Source organism: Rhinopithecus bieti, unplaced genomic scaffold (assembly GCF_001698545.2).
Source record: "Rhinopithecus bieti isolate Rb0 unplaced genomic scaffold, ASM169854v2 scaffold_24392, whole genome shotgun sequence".
NCBI classification, from domain to species: Eukaryota; Metazoa; Chordata; class Mammalia; order Primates; family Cercopithecidae; genus Rhinopithecus; species Rhinopithecus bieti.
Genome location: NW_016812542.1, coordinates 4270096 through 4287140, shown reverse-complemented (window position 1 = coordinate 4287140; position 17045 = coordinate 4270096). Strand labels below are relative to the sequence as shown.

The window sequence follows — 17045 nt, the reverse complement described above, 5'->3', positions numbered from 1 at the left end:
TCCTCACAATCACTCCATGAAACAGATACTAGTATTGTACTTGTTCTGTGGATTAGGAAATGGAGACATAATTTAAGTAGCTTGTCTGGAGTCATCCAACAGGCAAGTGGCAAAGCCAGGGTTCAAATCCAGGCAGTCTAGCTCCGGAGCCCATGCTCTGAACCACTAACTAGATATGAGTCCTGCTCTGCCACTTACTGGTTCTGCAAACTTGAAGGAACCACTCCCCCTCTGGTCTTGGCTTCCTCTTTTGGAAATGGACTACCGTTCGCTTCAACTCATTAGAATCACCAAGTTAGAACTGGCGCAGACACTCTGATCCATTGTGTCTCTCTCCCTGTTCAAGGGAAAAAGAACTTACTCAAGGTCACACAACACGGCACTGGCACTAGTTTCTGTGCTCTTGCTGTGAACCTCCCTGTGGCAGGGATGAGTCAAGGGAGCTTACGAGGGATATTAGTTATGAATCTGCAATCACAAAATCAGGTGTGGAAGAAATACATTTATTTTCTTTTAACCAAAATAGATGAGAATGAGTCTCTATCCTGCTACCTGGTTTGTTATTATGGTTTGTTCCCCTCTTCAGAATCACAAAAAGGTCCTGGGGTCTCACACAGTGCAAAACATTGAGGTGAGCCCTTTAAGTCTTGGTCTGCACAGGTTCTGCTCATACATGCTCTTAAGCTTGCAAATGCAGAAGTGTTGGTCTGTGTACCCCAGGCACTAGAGACCTTCCCAGAGAGCCTTGGTGACCAGGGCCCAGCATCCCTGGGGACTCCATGCAGCCTTTTCCCTAGGAAGTTCTATCATTTCCAGGTGCTCTGCCACAATCAGGGCAGGATCCTCACCACTCATAGGCCCCATGGACTTTTTTGTCCCCTGCTTATCTTTTGGAAAACTACCCCCGCTTTTACTCTCTCCTTCTTCCTCCGGGACCGTGGCCTAATTGCAGTTCACTAGAGCTTTCACTATAGGGTCCAGAAGCAGGGCTATTCTCATGCAGTCCTGCTGTCCACCCTACAAAAGCAACTAAGGCAAGGAAATGCAAAGAATTAAGGTATGTTCTTGGACTAAGTTGGGTGGGGGGTGAGGGGGTAGTGGGAAATCTAGTGAAAGCAAATTAATACATCGATAGTTTATGTCACACAGCTAACCACAGAAAAACTGCTTAGTAGGTAGAAGGCAAGAGCTGGGCTTACCACCTGTTTCTATCCTGCTCCTCAGGCAGGGCTGCAGTGCTACAATTCATTCCTCAGAGCTGTCCTCCCAAAGGCTCACCAAGACCCTAATTTAGCAGCAGCATGTGTGAAATTGAACTGAGTCACAGTGTAATCCAGTGAGTCAGGGAGAATGAGCCAAACATAGCTCCCAGCTACGGGTGGGGGATAGGATGGGACATCTTCCACCACTAGAGGTGCTTTAATGAAGTCATCCTTAATTCTAACCACAATCCTGTGAGGCAGGTATTAGTTCCCTATTTTACAGATGAGAGAACCAAGGCTTGAAGGAAATGTCACTTGCCGCAGCTATGTAATCATGCCAAGTCAGAACAACTCAAGCCTGGGAGGGACTTCCAGGCCTCCTAGTCAGGCCAGTAGTTCCTCATTGTTTTTCTTCCTATAGCACATTTGCTTCCACATCATGTATTCTACACAGGTTTAAAAACCCTAGTATAATTTTCAATTTTAAGAGCCAGCAGTAATGCCAACTTTTCCCACTTACTCAAAAAAGTAAAACATTGGACTGTAAGGGTCATTAGATGGCTAATGTTGACCTGCACCATCCATTAGAGAAACTTAAATTCACAAAAATTGGATTTTGTTTTTTTTTTGAGACGGAGTCTCGCTCTGTCGCCCAGGCTGGAGTGCAGTGGCATGATCTTGGCTCACTGCAACCTCCACCTCCTGGGTTCAAGCAATTCTCCTGCTTCAGCCTCCTGAGTAGCTGGGATTACAGGCATGCGCCACCATGCCCAGCTAATTTATGTATTTTTAGTAGAGACGGGGTTTTACCATGCTGGCCAGGCTGGTCTCGAACACCTGACCTCATGATCCGCCCGCCTCGGCTTCCCAAAGTGCTGGGATTACAGGTGTGAGCCACTGTGCCCGGCCTACAAAAATTGGAATTTTATTACAATTACTTTTCGGTGCTTTGCTACTGGAATCTTGGTAAAGTATGGTTAATACCTGGTCTAAATCCCCGTGAGAATGGGGGATTTTCCTGTGACTGCTAACTAAAGGTCCAGCCTCTGATTGAGCACTTGGATGAGGAGGAACTCACTGTAACATTTTAAGACAATTCATTCCACAGCTCTCACTTTGGGAAAATCCTTGTCAGTCTTTAAGTCCTACTGACTTTACCTTGTTAACATCTCTAATCCAGCTCTTCCACCCTATCCCCTCTAGTTACAATCTTAGTCCAGGCTCTGGGTTTTCCCACCTGGACTGTTGTAGCTGCTGCCAGACTGCATTCCTTTCTCCCATCTCCCACTCCTCCGATCCAGGTTCCAAGTCACCCTTCTAGTCACATTTGGATCAACACTGCAACACTTTTCTAAGACACAAAGCCTGATCATGTTACTTCTCTGTTTAGTACTCTTGGGTAGTCTCCCATTCTCTAGAGGAAGCAGGTCTTGCAGGACCCTTCACAATCTGGCCCCGACTTGTCCTTCCGGCTTTATTTCTGACCAGGGCTTCCATGAACTTATGCGTAAATATCAGTACTTTTAATGTGCTTACGAAGTCTGAAAATGAAATTGTTTCATGACGGCCTTTTCTTACTTTTTCTCTGCAATGTCTTACCCACTCTCATCTGCCTGGCAGATGCACAGGAAAGGCAAAACAAATAGGCACCAAGTACAAGCTGCTTGGACTATAATCACCCACTTGCAGTGTGACCTTTAATAGGTTAACAGTATCTGTCTGCTTCAGTTTTATCAATCTGTAAAACTGGGTGAGCAAAGTTACCTACTTTGTAAGGTTAGTAGGTAGTCTAAGTGAGGTAAAGTATTTAGCATACCCACTGGCATTTAAATACTCCAGAAGCAGGTATTGTTAGCTCCTTTCAAGTGTTCAAGCCTTCTCCATACAACTTACCCAAGTTCTTACCCGAGGTTCCCATTAGTCAATTCCTTTTTTGGGCAGTGGGAACTAAACCCAGTATACTTATTTCTCTCACAGCACTCCCCACATTTATTATACTACAGATGCTTTTCAGCTTATAATGGGGCTATCTCCCAGTAAACCCAACAAAAGTTGAAAATACTGTTAAGTGAAAAATGCATTTAATACACCTACCCTACCTTAAACCTACTCAGATCACTTACATTAGCTTACAGTTGGGCAAACTCATCTAACACAAAGCCTAGTTTATAATAAAGTGTTGAATGTCTCATGTAATTTATTGAATACTGTACAGAAAGTGAAAAACAGAATGGCTGTATAGATACTTGAAGTACTGTTTCTACTGAATGTGCATAGCTTTTGCACAATCCTAAAGTTGAAAAATTGGAAGTCAAACCATCATTACTTTCGGGCCCATCTGTATTTCTGACCCCCTACTAGACTAGTTCCTTGAAGGAAAGGGCCAAAGCCCTCCAGCATTTAGCACTGGTCTTGCATGTCTAACAGTGGTTCAACATTCACTGAAATGGGGTTGGGGGGAAGAGTAGCCAGAAATTGGCCTTTTATTTCATACTTATTGATCATGGGTCAGCTTGGCTGGGGTGCAAAAGTATAGGATGTACTTCACTGGACCATCCTTGAACTTCCCAAAGCCACGTCCTGTTTTTCCTTGTCTTCTCTAAGCTAAGCATTCTTAGCTCCTTCAAGCTTCTTTTCCTTGACACGATTTGTCTTCTACATCCTAGCTTTTATCTGGCAGAGTAGTCATCTGTCAGGGAGCCTCTGGTTGAGCACCAGAAGGGAACATAGCAATGAGGATCACTGACAGGCACAGCTAAGACTGAAAGGACCTTCCACACTACCCTAGACAACCTGTTTTTATTATCTCATCCTAGGACCACACTGGAGTTTTCTGGACACATTAACAGTTCCTGGCATAATAAACTTCTTTTATTTTAAATTTTTTTTTTTTTTTTTTTTGAGACGGAGTCTCGCTCTGCCGCGCAGGCTGGAGTGCTGTGGCCAGATCTCAGCTCACTGCAAGCTCCGCCTCCTGGGTTCACGCCATTCTCCTGCCTCAGCCTCCCGAGTAGCTGGGACTACAGGCGCCCGCCACCGCGCCCGGCTAATTTTTTTGTATTTTTTAGTAGAGACGGGGTTTCACCGTGTTAGCCAGGATGGTTTCGATCTCCTGACCTTGTGATCCGCCCGTCTCGGCCTCCCAAAGTGCTGGGATTACAGGTTTGAGCTACCGCGCCCGGCCTATTTTAAATTTTAAGACAAGGTCTTGTCACATCGCCCAGGCTGGTCTCAAACTCTTGGGCTCAAGTGATCTGCCCACCTCAGCCTCCTAAAGTGCTGGGATTACAGGGGTGTGGCACCACACCTGGCCTAATGAACTTTTTTTTTTTTTTTTTTTTTTGAGACAGAGTCTTGCTCTGTCACCCAGGCTGGAATGCAATGGTGTGATCTTGGCTCACTGCAACCTCTGCCTCCCAGGTTCAAGTGATTCTCCCGCCTCAGCCTCCTGAGTAGCTGGGATTACAGGTGTGCGCCACCATGCCCAGCTAATTTTTGTATTTTTAGTAGAGGCAGGGTTTCACCACATTGGCCAGGCTGGTCTCGAACTCCTGATCTCAGGTGGTTTACCCACCTAGGCCTCCCAAAATGCTGGGATTACAGGTGTGAGCCACTGCGCCCGGCCATTAAACTCTTAGCAGCACGCAGTACTGTCAGTGAGAGCACAGTACTCTATAGTCCTCAACTCTTTCCACAGATATTATCATCAATCTGCATTTATTGAAATATTACATTTAGATTCTGGTCATTTTTATAGGTTGTAATGGTATTTGTTTGGATCCTAAATTTGGATTCTAAATTGTCATCCTTCCTAAGGGTTTCTTATTATCTAAAATTTTGATCAGCATTCCTAATTTACTAGTACTATCTCTTGTGTAAATGGCTTCAAATTCTTTTGTGGAATGGGTAAGGCATAAAAAAAGTCATCTGTCACTAATATCAAAGGAGGGGCCAAGGACACAGCCCTGGGGGCACATATCAGGTCAACCCACAATGGGTGAATTTATAGTTTGTTAGCTGGTGGTCAGTTACCAACTTCTCTATCTCCCTAATGCTTTGACTTTACTATGTCCAGATTATTTTACCTACTTAACAAAGTTAAAAAGACTATAAGGTCAGTTTAGCATCATTTTCTCTGAAGTCCATAATGAATATCTATTAAACTCTCATCACTCTTATTTAGGTGCTTTTGGGTCATTTGTTGTAGGTTCATTCTTCCCAAATCAATGTCACTTATACGACTGTAACTTGTGTTATCAGCTTCCTTCCTGAGGTTTTAACTTTTCAGTCTTACAGCGTTCCCTCCATTTTCCTTTCAGTTCACTCCAATAAAAGCTCAACAAACTCCTGGGAACCCCTTGGTGCCCCAGCTGCTGTTTACCAAAGTCAGGAGACTAAAATGTCTCAGAGCAGCTAAGTGCTCTTTTTTATTTTTACCTCATTTGTCTTACCTTGAACTTTTTATTCCTTGTAACCACTTAGCCCTGCCCTTTTCAGACTGAAGCTAGTTCTCTTTGGCAAAAGACAGGAGACAAAATATGGTCTAGAGTTTCTGTCAACACGTACTGGCCTCCAACAGATCTTTTTTCTTCCTGCTGACACTGGACATAGTCTCTCCAAACTTTTTCTCATCAACAGAATGGGAACATCCACCCTGTGAACCTGTTATAAAGGTTAAATTGGATAATGTACATGAAAATGCACTGGAAACACAATTAAGTACCTGCACACCGAGGGGTCCAAGACCTTCTGCTCTCACCCACAGCCAAGTATCTGTTAGCCAGGGGTAGCCCTTAAGTGATACTAGGGCCCCTTCCTCAGGACTCCTGTTCTCCTGAGGCAGGATACCTAGTCCTCCCCCAAATCAGCATGAGAGCAGAAAGGACCCTTGCCAGAGGATTTAGGACCACTTTTGGCACTATAGAACGTTTCCCTAATTAGTAGACCCAGAGGGTCCCCCATCATTCTCAGTCTGTGTGGGAGCCTTAAGCCTTCCCAAGCTCAGCAGTTCAATGCTACTGGCATGAGACCATTCTTTTGCACCAAAATCAGAGGCCGACTTGGCCTTATGCCTTTAGCACCAAATCCAACTGGCACTGCCTTGAGATAAACTATGGAGTCTGCAAGGCTGAGTGTGGTTTTCTGAGCACCACTTGGTCAGGCCTGCCATCATTTCCCCAATGCCATGTGGAGAAGCAGCAGGGGCACAAGCAGTTAGCCTCAGAAACCTGGCTGGCACGGGACGACTGTGAACATGCCCGCAGGCTTTTCAAAGATAGTAAAAACTTTCAACTCTTATTTCTTCCAATCTCAGTCATGGAGGTTGAACACTGGGGACACCTAGTGGCATGAAGACATTACTAGCTACGATATCCTCGGGGCCATCCCCTTGAGTGGAGATTCAGATTCACTTTATATTCTTCCTTTTTTTTTGAGACAGTTTCGCTCCTCTTGCTGCCCAGGCTGAAGTGCAATGGTGCAATCTTGGCTTACTGCAACCTCTGCCTCCCAGGTTCAAGCAATTCTCCTGTCTCAGCCTCCCAAGTAGCTGGAATTACAGGCGCATACCACCACGCCTGGCTAATTTTTGTATTTTTAGTAGAGACAGGGCTTCATCATGTTGGTCAGGCTGGTCTTGAACTCCTGACCTCTGGTGATCCGCCCGCTTCGGCCTCCGAAAGTGCTGGGATTACAGGTATGACGCACTGCGCCCAGCCTATATTCTATTTCTTCTTTGTGAGAATATCAATCTAAAGAAATATTCTGTGGCTATTAAAAATGGGGCACCAGATGTGAGCACTATCAAAAAAAGGGGAACACAGGCTTCATCTTTCTCCCCATGATTTGTGTGTGTGCGTGTGTGTGTGATGGAGTCTCGCCCTGGAACACAATGGCGTGATATCGCTTCACTGCACCCTTGCCTCCCAGGTGCAAGCGATTCTCCTGCCTCAGCATCCCAAGTTAACTGGGATTACAGGCATGCACCACCATGCCCAGCTAATTTTTGTCTTTTTAGTAGAGATGGGCATTTCACTGTGTTGGCCAGGCTAGCCTCAAACTCCTGACCTCAAGTGATCCGCTCACCTCAGCCTCCCAAAGTGCTGGGATTATAGGCGTTAGCCACTGCACCCAGCCTCTCTCCAGGATTTTCTAATCCTCATTTGTTCTTTGAACCCCAAACAGACTAAACTTCCCAATTAAGGAATCTCCCTTAAAAATATTTGATTAAACAATGCCAGTTCTCTAAGAATCATTTCAGGCTAGGTTTGCCAAGACATACTAGAATGTTTAGATAGGCTCCACCTAATCCTTTCCCCCACTACTTTTACTTACCTTCTAAAGGGAATAGAAGGCAAACAGGTGCTGAGACACCTTATACCATGCAACTAAATTCATTTGTAAAGATTACTTTACTGTCCTAGAAAAATACATGTTGCAAATTTGAGGGCTACAACTTAACCACTTTAGAGGCTTCCTGAGGGAAAGGGGATAACCTCTGAATATCAGACTCTGTGGTAATGTGTGGGAGAGGCATATTAAATATAGTTGGGTCAGGTACGTTTTTTAAAAAATCCCTTTTTTCCCATTTTTTTGTTTTTCTAAAAAAGGAAGATCAAATTGCCATCTGTCTGGCTTATTTTGTGTGTGCATGTATATATAGGAACAGCTTGAGGGGAAGGGTTATGTCATGCAATGAGGCAAAAACAAGACGACCTCCTCTGACAGAGGAGCCTTAGTGTTGTAGAAGGGAAGCAAGGCTGAGGTCACTGGAAAGGCTTAGAATGAAGCTGCTCCTGCCTGTTCCTCCTGAGAACCCAGAGCAGCAGTGGTCCAGGGCACAAAGCATAATGCTCTCTCATGAGGATTCCTATCTGAACACATCAGAAGTCCTATGAACATAGATAGGTCTGTTTCAGAATATAAATGGTAGTGACTTCCTGTGCTCCTGAGGCGGGGCAAAATAATCCATAAACACATAATCCTTCTGGGCAATAATGTTTCTGGACTGGCCAGCAGAGGGCTCTAGGAACAGAGGTGGGGGTAGAGTCAGGGAGAAAAAAGGTTCTAGAGATGGGATGTCTTCAGGGGAACTTTGAGAAATGTCCTTTGTTCCAGCATTCCTAAGTGACGGCACTGGTGAGCCTGGTCTGAGTTGTCATCAGTGTCACTGCCAAGGCCAAGGGCCAAGGGTCAAGATGCCACTTTAGGTTGAGAAGAAAGTGCATCTCAAGGCCAGTGAGGGCTGCAAAATGGTTTGCGGCTGGGCCAGAAGGAGCAAATGGAGAAAGGCTCTCCTTTTTAGATGCCGATGGTCTGTAGAACTCGCCTCTCGTTATCATTAAGGTGGCCTGAAAACATGATGTAGCAGGGCTGCTGAGCAAACTGGCAGAGGAAATCTGTGAGATATGCCTGGAGGAAAAGAGTAAGAGTGGCATTAGTGAGATGTTGCAAGTCACCCATTTGCAGTGAAGCAAGAACCACAATCAAATGGCACAGGGAATACTGGTTTTTAGACAAATGCCAGCTCCCTGAGGAATGGTCTTGGATGTTTTCGGATCTAGTTTAGGTAATCCAGAGGGAAACCACATTTTTCCAAGGCTCTGTCACCCCAAGGACCTTCACAACATAGACTCTAGAAGATGAATTACAACACATCAAGTGCAAAGTTCCAGCCCACCCAAAACACCGGACTACTCAACAAGACAAGAACTCTTTCCCGTGAGGCTCCCATGTTAAATTATAAATGGATTTTTTTTTTTTGGAAAAAAAAAAAAAAAAAGACAGACAGGGTCTTGCTCTGTCACCCAGGCTCAAGTGCCGTGGTATGATCACAGTTCACTGTAGCCTTGACCTCTTGGCCTCAAGTGATCCTCCCACTTCAGCCTCCCGAGTAGCTGGGACCACAGGCATGTGCCACTATGCCCAGATAATTTTTAAATTATTTGTAGAGACAGGGTCTCCTCTGCGTTGCCCAGACGGTCTTGAACTCCTAGACTTAAGCAATCCTCCTGCCTTGACCTCCCAAAGTGTTGGGATTACAGACATGAGCCACCATGCCTGGCCATAAATGGATTTGAGCCCATATTCCTGTTTCCATGGCCTGGGACATTGCCATTTGCAAGACATCTCTGGACACCCTCACCTGCAGATCAATCTGATAGAGAGGATCCTTCAGGGCATCAGGGTCATCTTCCTCATCATCCTCGTAGTAATCCTCCTCTGTTAGACACAGCCAACACAGGGCGGGTCAGGACAAAGGCCCATGATCAGGCCCTGAATGGTGATATACTACCACATGACTGAGGCGGAAGGTGCAAAAGCCCAAGGAATTTCCCTGTGGGCCCACCTCTCCCCTTTCTTGGGTACCCCATTCTTGGGATCAGTGTGCAAAGAAAAGGTATTTACCATGGCTGTCCTCTCATCAAACAGCTTACCATATTTACTTGTAGCAAGAATGTCAGATAAAAGTTGGCCAGCTAAACCATCCTCCTCCTCCTCCTCTTCCTCCTCCTGGTCCTCCCACATATCATTGGAGTCATCTACTTGGAGATGAAAAGTAGCTAGAGCTAGAGCACATTCATGCATTTCCCCTCCCCAAATCCAAACAGACCAGAAGGGCCCCAAAGGCTTCTGCAATGTGGCTTGTAGTACCCAGTGAAAGAGAACCAGAAATGGCCAAACTCTTCTGGTAAATCTGAATGAAAGAACCTGGAGATATAAAGGTTGAGAGGCTCTTAAGAAGAATCAAACCAAAGAAGGGCTATGTTAGCTTGCCTCCTGGCTGCCTCCCACCCCAGTCTTCACATGGCAGACTGGAGAAGCAGCTCTTTACATGCCTAGTCCCTAGCACGGTGCCAGCCACAGAGCAGCCATTCCATTAACCATTAACTTTTTTTTTTTTTTTCAATTAGTGACTCAACAAACCAAATTGCTAATTTGACAATTTGTAACTTGATCTGCCAGGCTAAAAGTCTCCTCGGAGTAAGGGCCTGGTGCACCTTGACTCCACTCTGCAGGAGTGGCCTGGCGAGCGGCATTAGCCTCCATGACGTTGGAGAGCTCGTTGATGATCAGCTTTAGGATCTTGACCAGCAAAGGAATGTTTGTCCAGCGTTCTGGGTCTGGGAAGGAAGAAAAAGGCTTCAAGTCAGAGTGTCACTGGGCTTACTTCTGGAAGTATCCCTGTCCCCTCCTCAGTGCCGCTCACCAGAGTTCACCACCCCTCAGACTTTCACTGTCCCTGACTATATCTAGTCTCCAAAGAGTGATTTAAAGTTTAATAACTTTATTCTGTTTGGTATTGTAACAGTTCAGAAGGTGGGAGAGATGAGAGTTCAGGGATTAAAGGAGATAGAGTCTCGTTAGTAATAAAGCTCTGAAACTAAGGAACTGTATAGAGCCAGTACTCCAGTCCCAGTGACTTACAAATTGAGAGACAGCGGAGGTAATTATAAATCTACATTAAAGATAGCAGCTCTGTACTCCCTACCTGCAAATCATTGGAGTTACAGGCCAAAGTCAACTCAATAACAAAGACATGCTGATCATCTGTGCCCAAGCCTCAGAATGAAGCTGGAAACTGGGATGCTTGGTACCTGAGACTATTTTTGTCCTTTTTTTTTTTTTTTTTCTCCAGACAGAGTTTCACTCTTGTTGCCCAGGCTGGAGTGCAATGGCATGATCTTGGCTCACTGCAACCTTCGCCTCCTGGGTTCAAGCTATTCTCCTGCCTCAGCCTCCCGAGTAGCTGGGATTACAGGCATGCGCCACCATGCCTGGCTAACTTTGTATTTTTAGTAGAGATGGGGTTTCTCTATGTTGGTCAGGCTGGTCTCGAACTCCTGGCCTCAGGCGATCCGGCAGCCTCGGCCTCCCAAAGTGCTGGGATTACAGGTGTGAGCCATCACACTCACTTTTTTTTTTTTTTTTTTTGAGATGGAGTCTTGTTTTGTTGTCCAGGCTGGAGTGCAGTGGCACGATCTTGGCTCACCACAACCTCTGCCTCCCAGGTTCAAGCGATTCTCCTGCCTCAGCCTCCCAAGTAGCTGGGATTACAGGCGCCCACCACCACATCTGGCTAATTTTTGTACTTCTAGTAGAGACAGGATTTCACTATGTTGGTCAGGCTGGTCTCAAACTCCTGACTTTAAATGATCCATCCACCCTGGCCTCCCACCAACTGCTGGAATTACAGGCGTGAGCCACCATGCCCGGCTTATTTTTGTCCATTTTTGACAACAGGAAGAAACCATATGTTCTGATCCCCTTTACCTACGTTTCCTGTTGCTTCTTTATCAAACCCATCACCAACAATTATGTTTTAAAAATATACACCACAATGCATTCCTTCCCTCCACCTAGGTATCCTTAGCCCCTTATTATAGGGAGAGGATTGGAGGAATTGCATCATCACCCACTTTTGGCTGACTTAGAGCGGGTGCGGATGCCCTCATCCATGCTGTAGATCTCCTCTCCCTTCACACGGATATCCTGTAGCCGTTTGTCATCTGCATTGATGCCATGCTGGAGCAGCTTACAGAGTGCCACAGAGCTGGCAAGGAAGATCCAAAAAAAGGTCAATCAGCCACCCATCTAGAGTTCATGCCAAGGAGATAAGCAATTATGTCCTAAGGCCCTCTATTTGACAGTGAAAATTCTGTTAACAACTAATTAGGAGAGCTAAGAGAGTTCAGCTGAAAATGAGATTTTAGAGTTCATGAGATGGTCTAATGAGATCTGTTCTTCTTCCTCTTCTTTTTTTTTTTGTGATAGGGTCTCATTCTGTCACCCAGGCTGAGTGCAGTGGTGTGATCATGGTTCACTGCAGCCTTGACCTCCCTGGGTTCAGGTGATCCTCCCACCTCAGCCTCCTGAGTAGCTGGGACTCCTAAGTGGGTGGGCACGTGCCACCATGCCTGGCTAAATTTTTGGTAGAGACAGGTTTCACCACGTTGCCCAGGTGGGTCTCAAGCAATCTGCCCACCTCAGTCTTCCAAAGTGCTGGGATTACAGGTAACCTGTTCTTCTTGAACAAAGCTAGGGTGGGCAAGCATCACGATGGCTATCCATATTGTAACGTGCAATGAGGTGATAAGAATCAGTGGTATCAAAGTCCAGGATAGAAAGTTAGGAAGCCAGGGTTAGAAGGCTTGGGTTTTTTATTTTTATTTTGAGACAGTTTTGCTCTTGTCGCCCAGGCTGGAGTGCATCTGCCTGTCGCCCAGGCGTGATCTGCCTCCCGGGTTCAAGTAATTCTCCTGCCTTAGCCTCCTGAGTAGCTGGGATTATAGGCACCCACAACCACATCTAGCTATTTTTTGTATTTGTAGTAGAGAGAGGGTTTCACCATGTTGGCCAGGCTGGTCTTGAACTCCTGACCTCCAGTGATCTGCTTGCCTCAGCCTCCAAAAGTGCTGGGATTATAGGTGTGAGCCAGCGCGCTTGGCCAAGGCTTGGGCTTATAAAGGAAAATAAGCCACTAGCAGCACTTAGCTGTGTGAAGTCTGCGGTAGACAAGGGATCTCTAGCAAGTAGAGATCAGAAATATATAGTCTACCTGTGTTGACTGTCTTTTGGGGATTTCAAGATGGCAGTTATTCACATATGTGCCTTAGCAATAAAGAAAGGGAAAAGGGAATACAAAGAGCCATTTGAAATGTCAAACAAAAATCTATGGAGCAAATCAGGGAAAAAAAGAAATATAGGTCAGAAGCAGTGGCTCACACCTGTAATCCCAGCATTTTGGGAGGCCGAGGTGGGTGGATCACTTGAGGTCAGGAGTTCAAGACCAGCCTGGCCAACATGGTGAAACCCTGTCTCTACTAAAAACACACACACACACACACACACACACACACACACACACACACACAAAGAATTAGCTGGGTGTGGTGGTGCTTGTGTGTGATATTCGGAAGGCTGAGGCAGGAGAATTGCTTGAACCTAAGAGGTGGAGGTTGCAGTGAGCCAAGATTGTGCCACTGCAATCCAGCCTGGGGGACAGAGTGAGACTCTGTTTCAAAAAAAAAAAAGAAAGAAATATAAGTGTTGAAGTGGTGGCAGAAAGCCCAGAAAAGAAAGATGGGATTGTACCTGACTTTGCCTTCATACTGTCCATAGAACAGGTGCTGTCGGCTTGTCCACTCAGCCATCACAAACTCTAGAGCAGGTTTGCCAGTAGGTCCTGGGAGGCTACACAGGAACTCCAAAAGAGGTTCTAGCTGAGTGTGCACCAGATGAGCAAACACCATGATCAGGGACTAGGAGAAAATAAGGACATTTGCTTCAGGGAAATCAATTTCAGAGACATAAGAGATGAGAAGGAACTGGTCACTCAGGTAAGAGACAGAGTCTACACCGAGGGTATTATTCACAGGACAAGAAAACATGGAGATTTCCTTGTCCATGTTTCTTAGGCCAGACAGATCCCATTTTACTTAACTGTCCTACAAGGGTAGTAACAGGGTAAAATAACTCAGGACCAAAATACTAATTTTCACTTCTATCAGTCAGGGAGTAGGAAGCCCACTCCCCACTGTTCTCTTACCTGCATGACACTGAGTGTCTCTGCCTGCTGCATCTTACTGAGGATGGCACGAAGAATCTGGTCTAGATTCTCCCCCAGCTCCCGCCCTGCCTTGGAGATGAGGGTGGAAACAAGGCGGCCCACAAAGGCCGCAGTGAACTCTGATGTGCGGGGGTCCAGGAGCTGGCTCACCACTTGCATCACATACCACAGTCCATTGTGGCCCTGCTCATCATGCCACTGGGCTACTTGTTCCAGGGTCACTGACACATAGGCCCGCAAGCACTCTCCGCCATTCTGGGGAGACAGGGATGGCAAGCAAGATTAGTAATCGAGGGACAGATGCCAGGAAGCCCTCAGTCTGTATAAACAAATGTTCTCAGAGGCCTATGCCTCATAAAAGCAGTGAGTCTACAGTATTTGTGGTGGGCTCATACCACAGGAATCAGGAATTTACCGTTACAGACACAGACACGCATTATATAATTCCCCCTTTACCTAATGAGCTATCTCAAAAATGTGTATTATTATTATTTTTTAATCACAAGGGACAATGGCCAAGCAAAATGAATTTTAGTCATAAAGGTCTACCTCTGGTACTAAAAAAATATGCTTACAATCTTGCAATAATTGGGGATACTATAGGACTTCATATAGGTCTTACACAAACCACTAGTTGCCTAGGGATTTCCAAGCTGATCAATATTCACTGGCAAGTTCCTATAACCTTTATAATCAATCACGGTAGTACACACCTGAAAAGGTAACCAATTCACCCAGGAAACAAAAAGGGAAAAAATATTCAGGCATCTCTCCCCTCTCTAGAGGCCCATCACTCTGCTGATTTTATTAATAGAGGAAATAGGCAGACACTTTCTTATGGCCCCAAGTCTAGATGTCTGTAATCTCTTTCATAGCAGCAATACCCAATATGGGTAGGGTGCTTAGTATCTGTATTTTTAAAAACTGTAACATGCTCCAAAGCACCAGAAACGCTTGGCTTTTGCAGCCTGAACCCTTCCTGAATCTGCTAAGTAAATATGGAGTTGAGGAATTCCGTATTTCAAAAGCATAAAACCATGTCAGATTTCTCAGCATAGTAAAGGCCCATGACTGGGTAGCTATCTTCCCCCTTCTAGTCTCCATGTCTTAGATACCTGCATGGTGGCATTGTCATCTGTGTGAAGGGTACACTGTGCCACAGCAGGGAAAGCTTGGCAGATGAGAAGCTGGGAAAGGGGAGGCTTTGTATTTCGTACTACTGTTGTCAGGATATCAATGGCTGTCTGAAAGAGAGAAGAAAAAAAGAGTCAGAATTGCCTCTGGGGTTGGGGGTGCCCAACAACTAAGATCCTTACTGGATGGGTATCACATAGCAACCCAGAGAAAGCTTATTAATGAAAGGCAAGTTTCTAAAATAAAAGGAATAATTAAATGGGTAGTGCTCTCAGCCTCCTCATAATAGCTTACTAATTGATTAGTCCTAGGGGTGGGCACTAGTACATGGTAGTGGATTGGATAACCAGGTGACATACTTAGTGGCACTGTGTAATGGTGGCACTCTGTTCAATTCACTGAGGGTACCTCTGAAACAAGAAGAGCCATTTTCTTTCTTTTATTCTTTTTTGAGGCAGAGTCTTGCTCTGTCACCCAGGCTGGAGTGCAGTAGTGCGATCTCCGCTCACTGCAACCTCTGCCTCTTGGGTTCAAGTGATTCTCCTGCCTCAGTCTCCCAAGTAGCTGGAACTGCAGGCGCCTGTCACCATGTCCAGCTAACTTTTGTATTTTTAGGAGAGACAGGGTTTCACCATATTGGCCAGGCTGGTCTCAAACTCCTGACCTTGTGATCTACCTGCCTTGGCCTCCCAAAGTGCTGGGATTATAGGCATGAGCCACCACGCCAAGCCAAGTCATTTTCTTAAAGCTTCAGACAATCACCCACTGTCATTGTGGGCAAAAGAGCTTAGCAAAATCACCCCATGAATCTCTAATGCTATTAGGTTCTTGTCAGCTACATGCATCTGTGGGTGGCACTTGTATATCTCACACACACACACACACACACACACACACAGCCACTTACCGCACAGAGCCCTGCAGGGATCTTGTCTGCTGGGGCCTGCATTATGCTGACCAGAGTGGGAATCAACCTCATTTGCATTGGGCCCTGACAGGCTTCAATCTGGGACAGCTCCTTGAAGATGTCCTGAGCCAGTGAGGCGACGACGGGATCTGAAGTGGATAAGGCAACACGGAATCCCCCTGCCTGATGGTCTGCATCTGCTTCTCGCTTAATGATGCCTGTTGTTTGGCCCTAACCTAAGTTAACAACTTCTGCATTGATTACTTATAACACACCCGGGACCTAGTGGGGCCATATGAATAACCTGAAAGAACAGGAGTGATCCTAAATCTCCAAGAGGTACACTTTGTATGGCTTCATTAAAGTAGGGACTAGTCATTAACAGCTACTCCTAAAACAAAATGTAGTTTTTTCTAGAGAAAAATCTTTAAAGTCTTTATTATTGTGAAACCTAGATTATAAAACCAAATGCTTAAAAAAAAAAAAAAAAAAAAATAGCCCACTGATATTTTAAGAAGACATGAAAGGTGCAAAAATTGCCAAAACACTGACTTTGATGCATGAGAGAAATCATACATATCTCCTATGAGGTAGCCATGGTAGCCATGAAGAATTCTCAAAGCTACTTCTGGGGCAAAAGGCAAAACTCCTAAAAAGCAGAGCCTTATGAAGAAAGGGAACTTTAACTCAATCTTCTTTATCTATATAATAAAACATCATCCTCTATTTAGTATGGAAAAATACAGGCAATGTACATTAACGTATACCTTAAAAGACCACTGCAGCATTGTTTGTAATAGAAAAAAATTGGGAATACCCTAGATGTCCATTAACAGAATGGGTAAATTATGATATACCCATTTCATGGAATACTATGTAATGGCTGAAAAGAATGAGATATATCCAAGAACACAATGTGGAAAGCTCCTCAGTACACATTTTCAGTGAAAAGCATATCAAATAACATGTTTAGTATATCACATTATATAAACAATCCTTATCCTGTACATCTTTCTGAGCTTCAATATTAGAGCTCTCTCTTTAAAAAAAAATCCTTAATATTTAACTAGTAATAAGGTATTAATAAATACATTCACTACAGGAAAAAAAAACTTAAACTGCAGAAAAGTAATAAAGAAAACACCTGTAATTCCACCACCTAGAGATAAACACTCTTAAAATTTTGATGTTTTTTTTTTTTTTTTTTTTTTTTTTTACATTTTTTTTTATAAAA

At 44.8% G+C, this 17045-nt stretch overlaps 1 protein-coding gene across 2 annotated transcripts in view; it reads right to left on the bottom strand.

The window, feature by feature from the left end:
• Nucleotides 1-4902: 4902 nt before the first annotated feature.
• Nucleotides 4903-17045, bottom strand: part of IPO9 (importin 9) — a 58412-nt gene continuing 46269 nt past the window's right edge. Inside the window, exons 16-24 of one of the 2 annotated variants that reach the window (XM_017896477.1) lie at nucleotides 15812-15960; nucleotides 14886-15014; nucleotides 13750-14025; nucleotides 13296-13462; nucleotides 11621-11754; nucleotides 10202-10324; nucleotides 9638-9742; nucleotides 9346-9422; nucleotides 4903-8612 (exon numbers count right to left, since the gene is read on the bottom strand). In XM_017896477.1, the coding sequence (XP_017751966.1) occupies nucleotides 8502-8612; nucleotides 9346-9422; nucleotides 9638-9742; nucleotides 10202-10324; nucleotides 11621-11754; nucleotides 13296-13462; nucleotides 13750-14025; nucleotides 14886-15014; nucleotides 15812-15960 (1271 nt within the window). In that variant the 3' untranslated portion in view covers nucleotides 4903-8501. The remainder of the gene's footprint in view (nucleotides 8613-9345; nucleotides 9423-9637; nucleotides 9743-10201; nucleotides 10325-11620; nucleotides 11755-13295; nucleotides 13463-13749; nucleotides 14026-14885; nucleotides 15015-15811; nucleotides 15961-17045) is intronic. The other variant, XM_017896478.1, reaches the window with a different exon arrangement.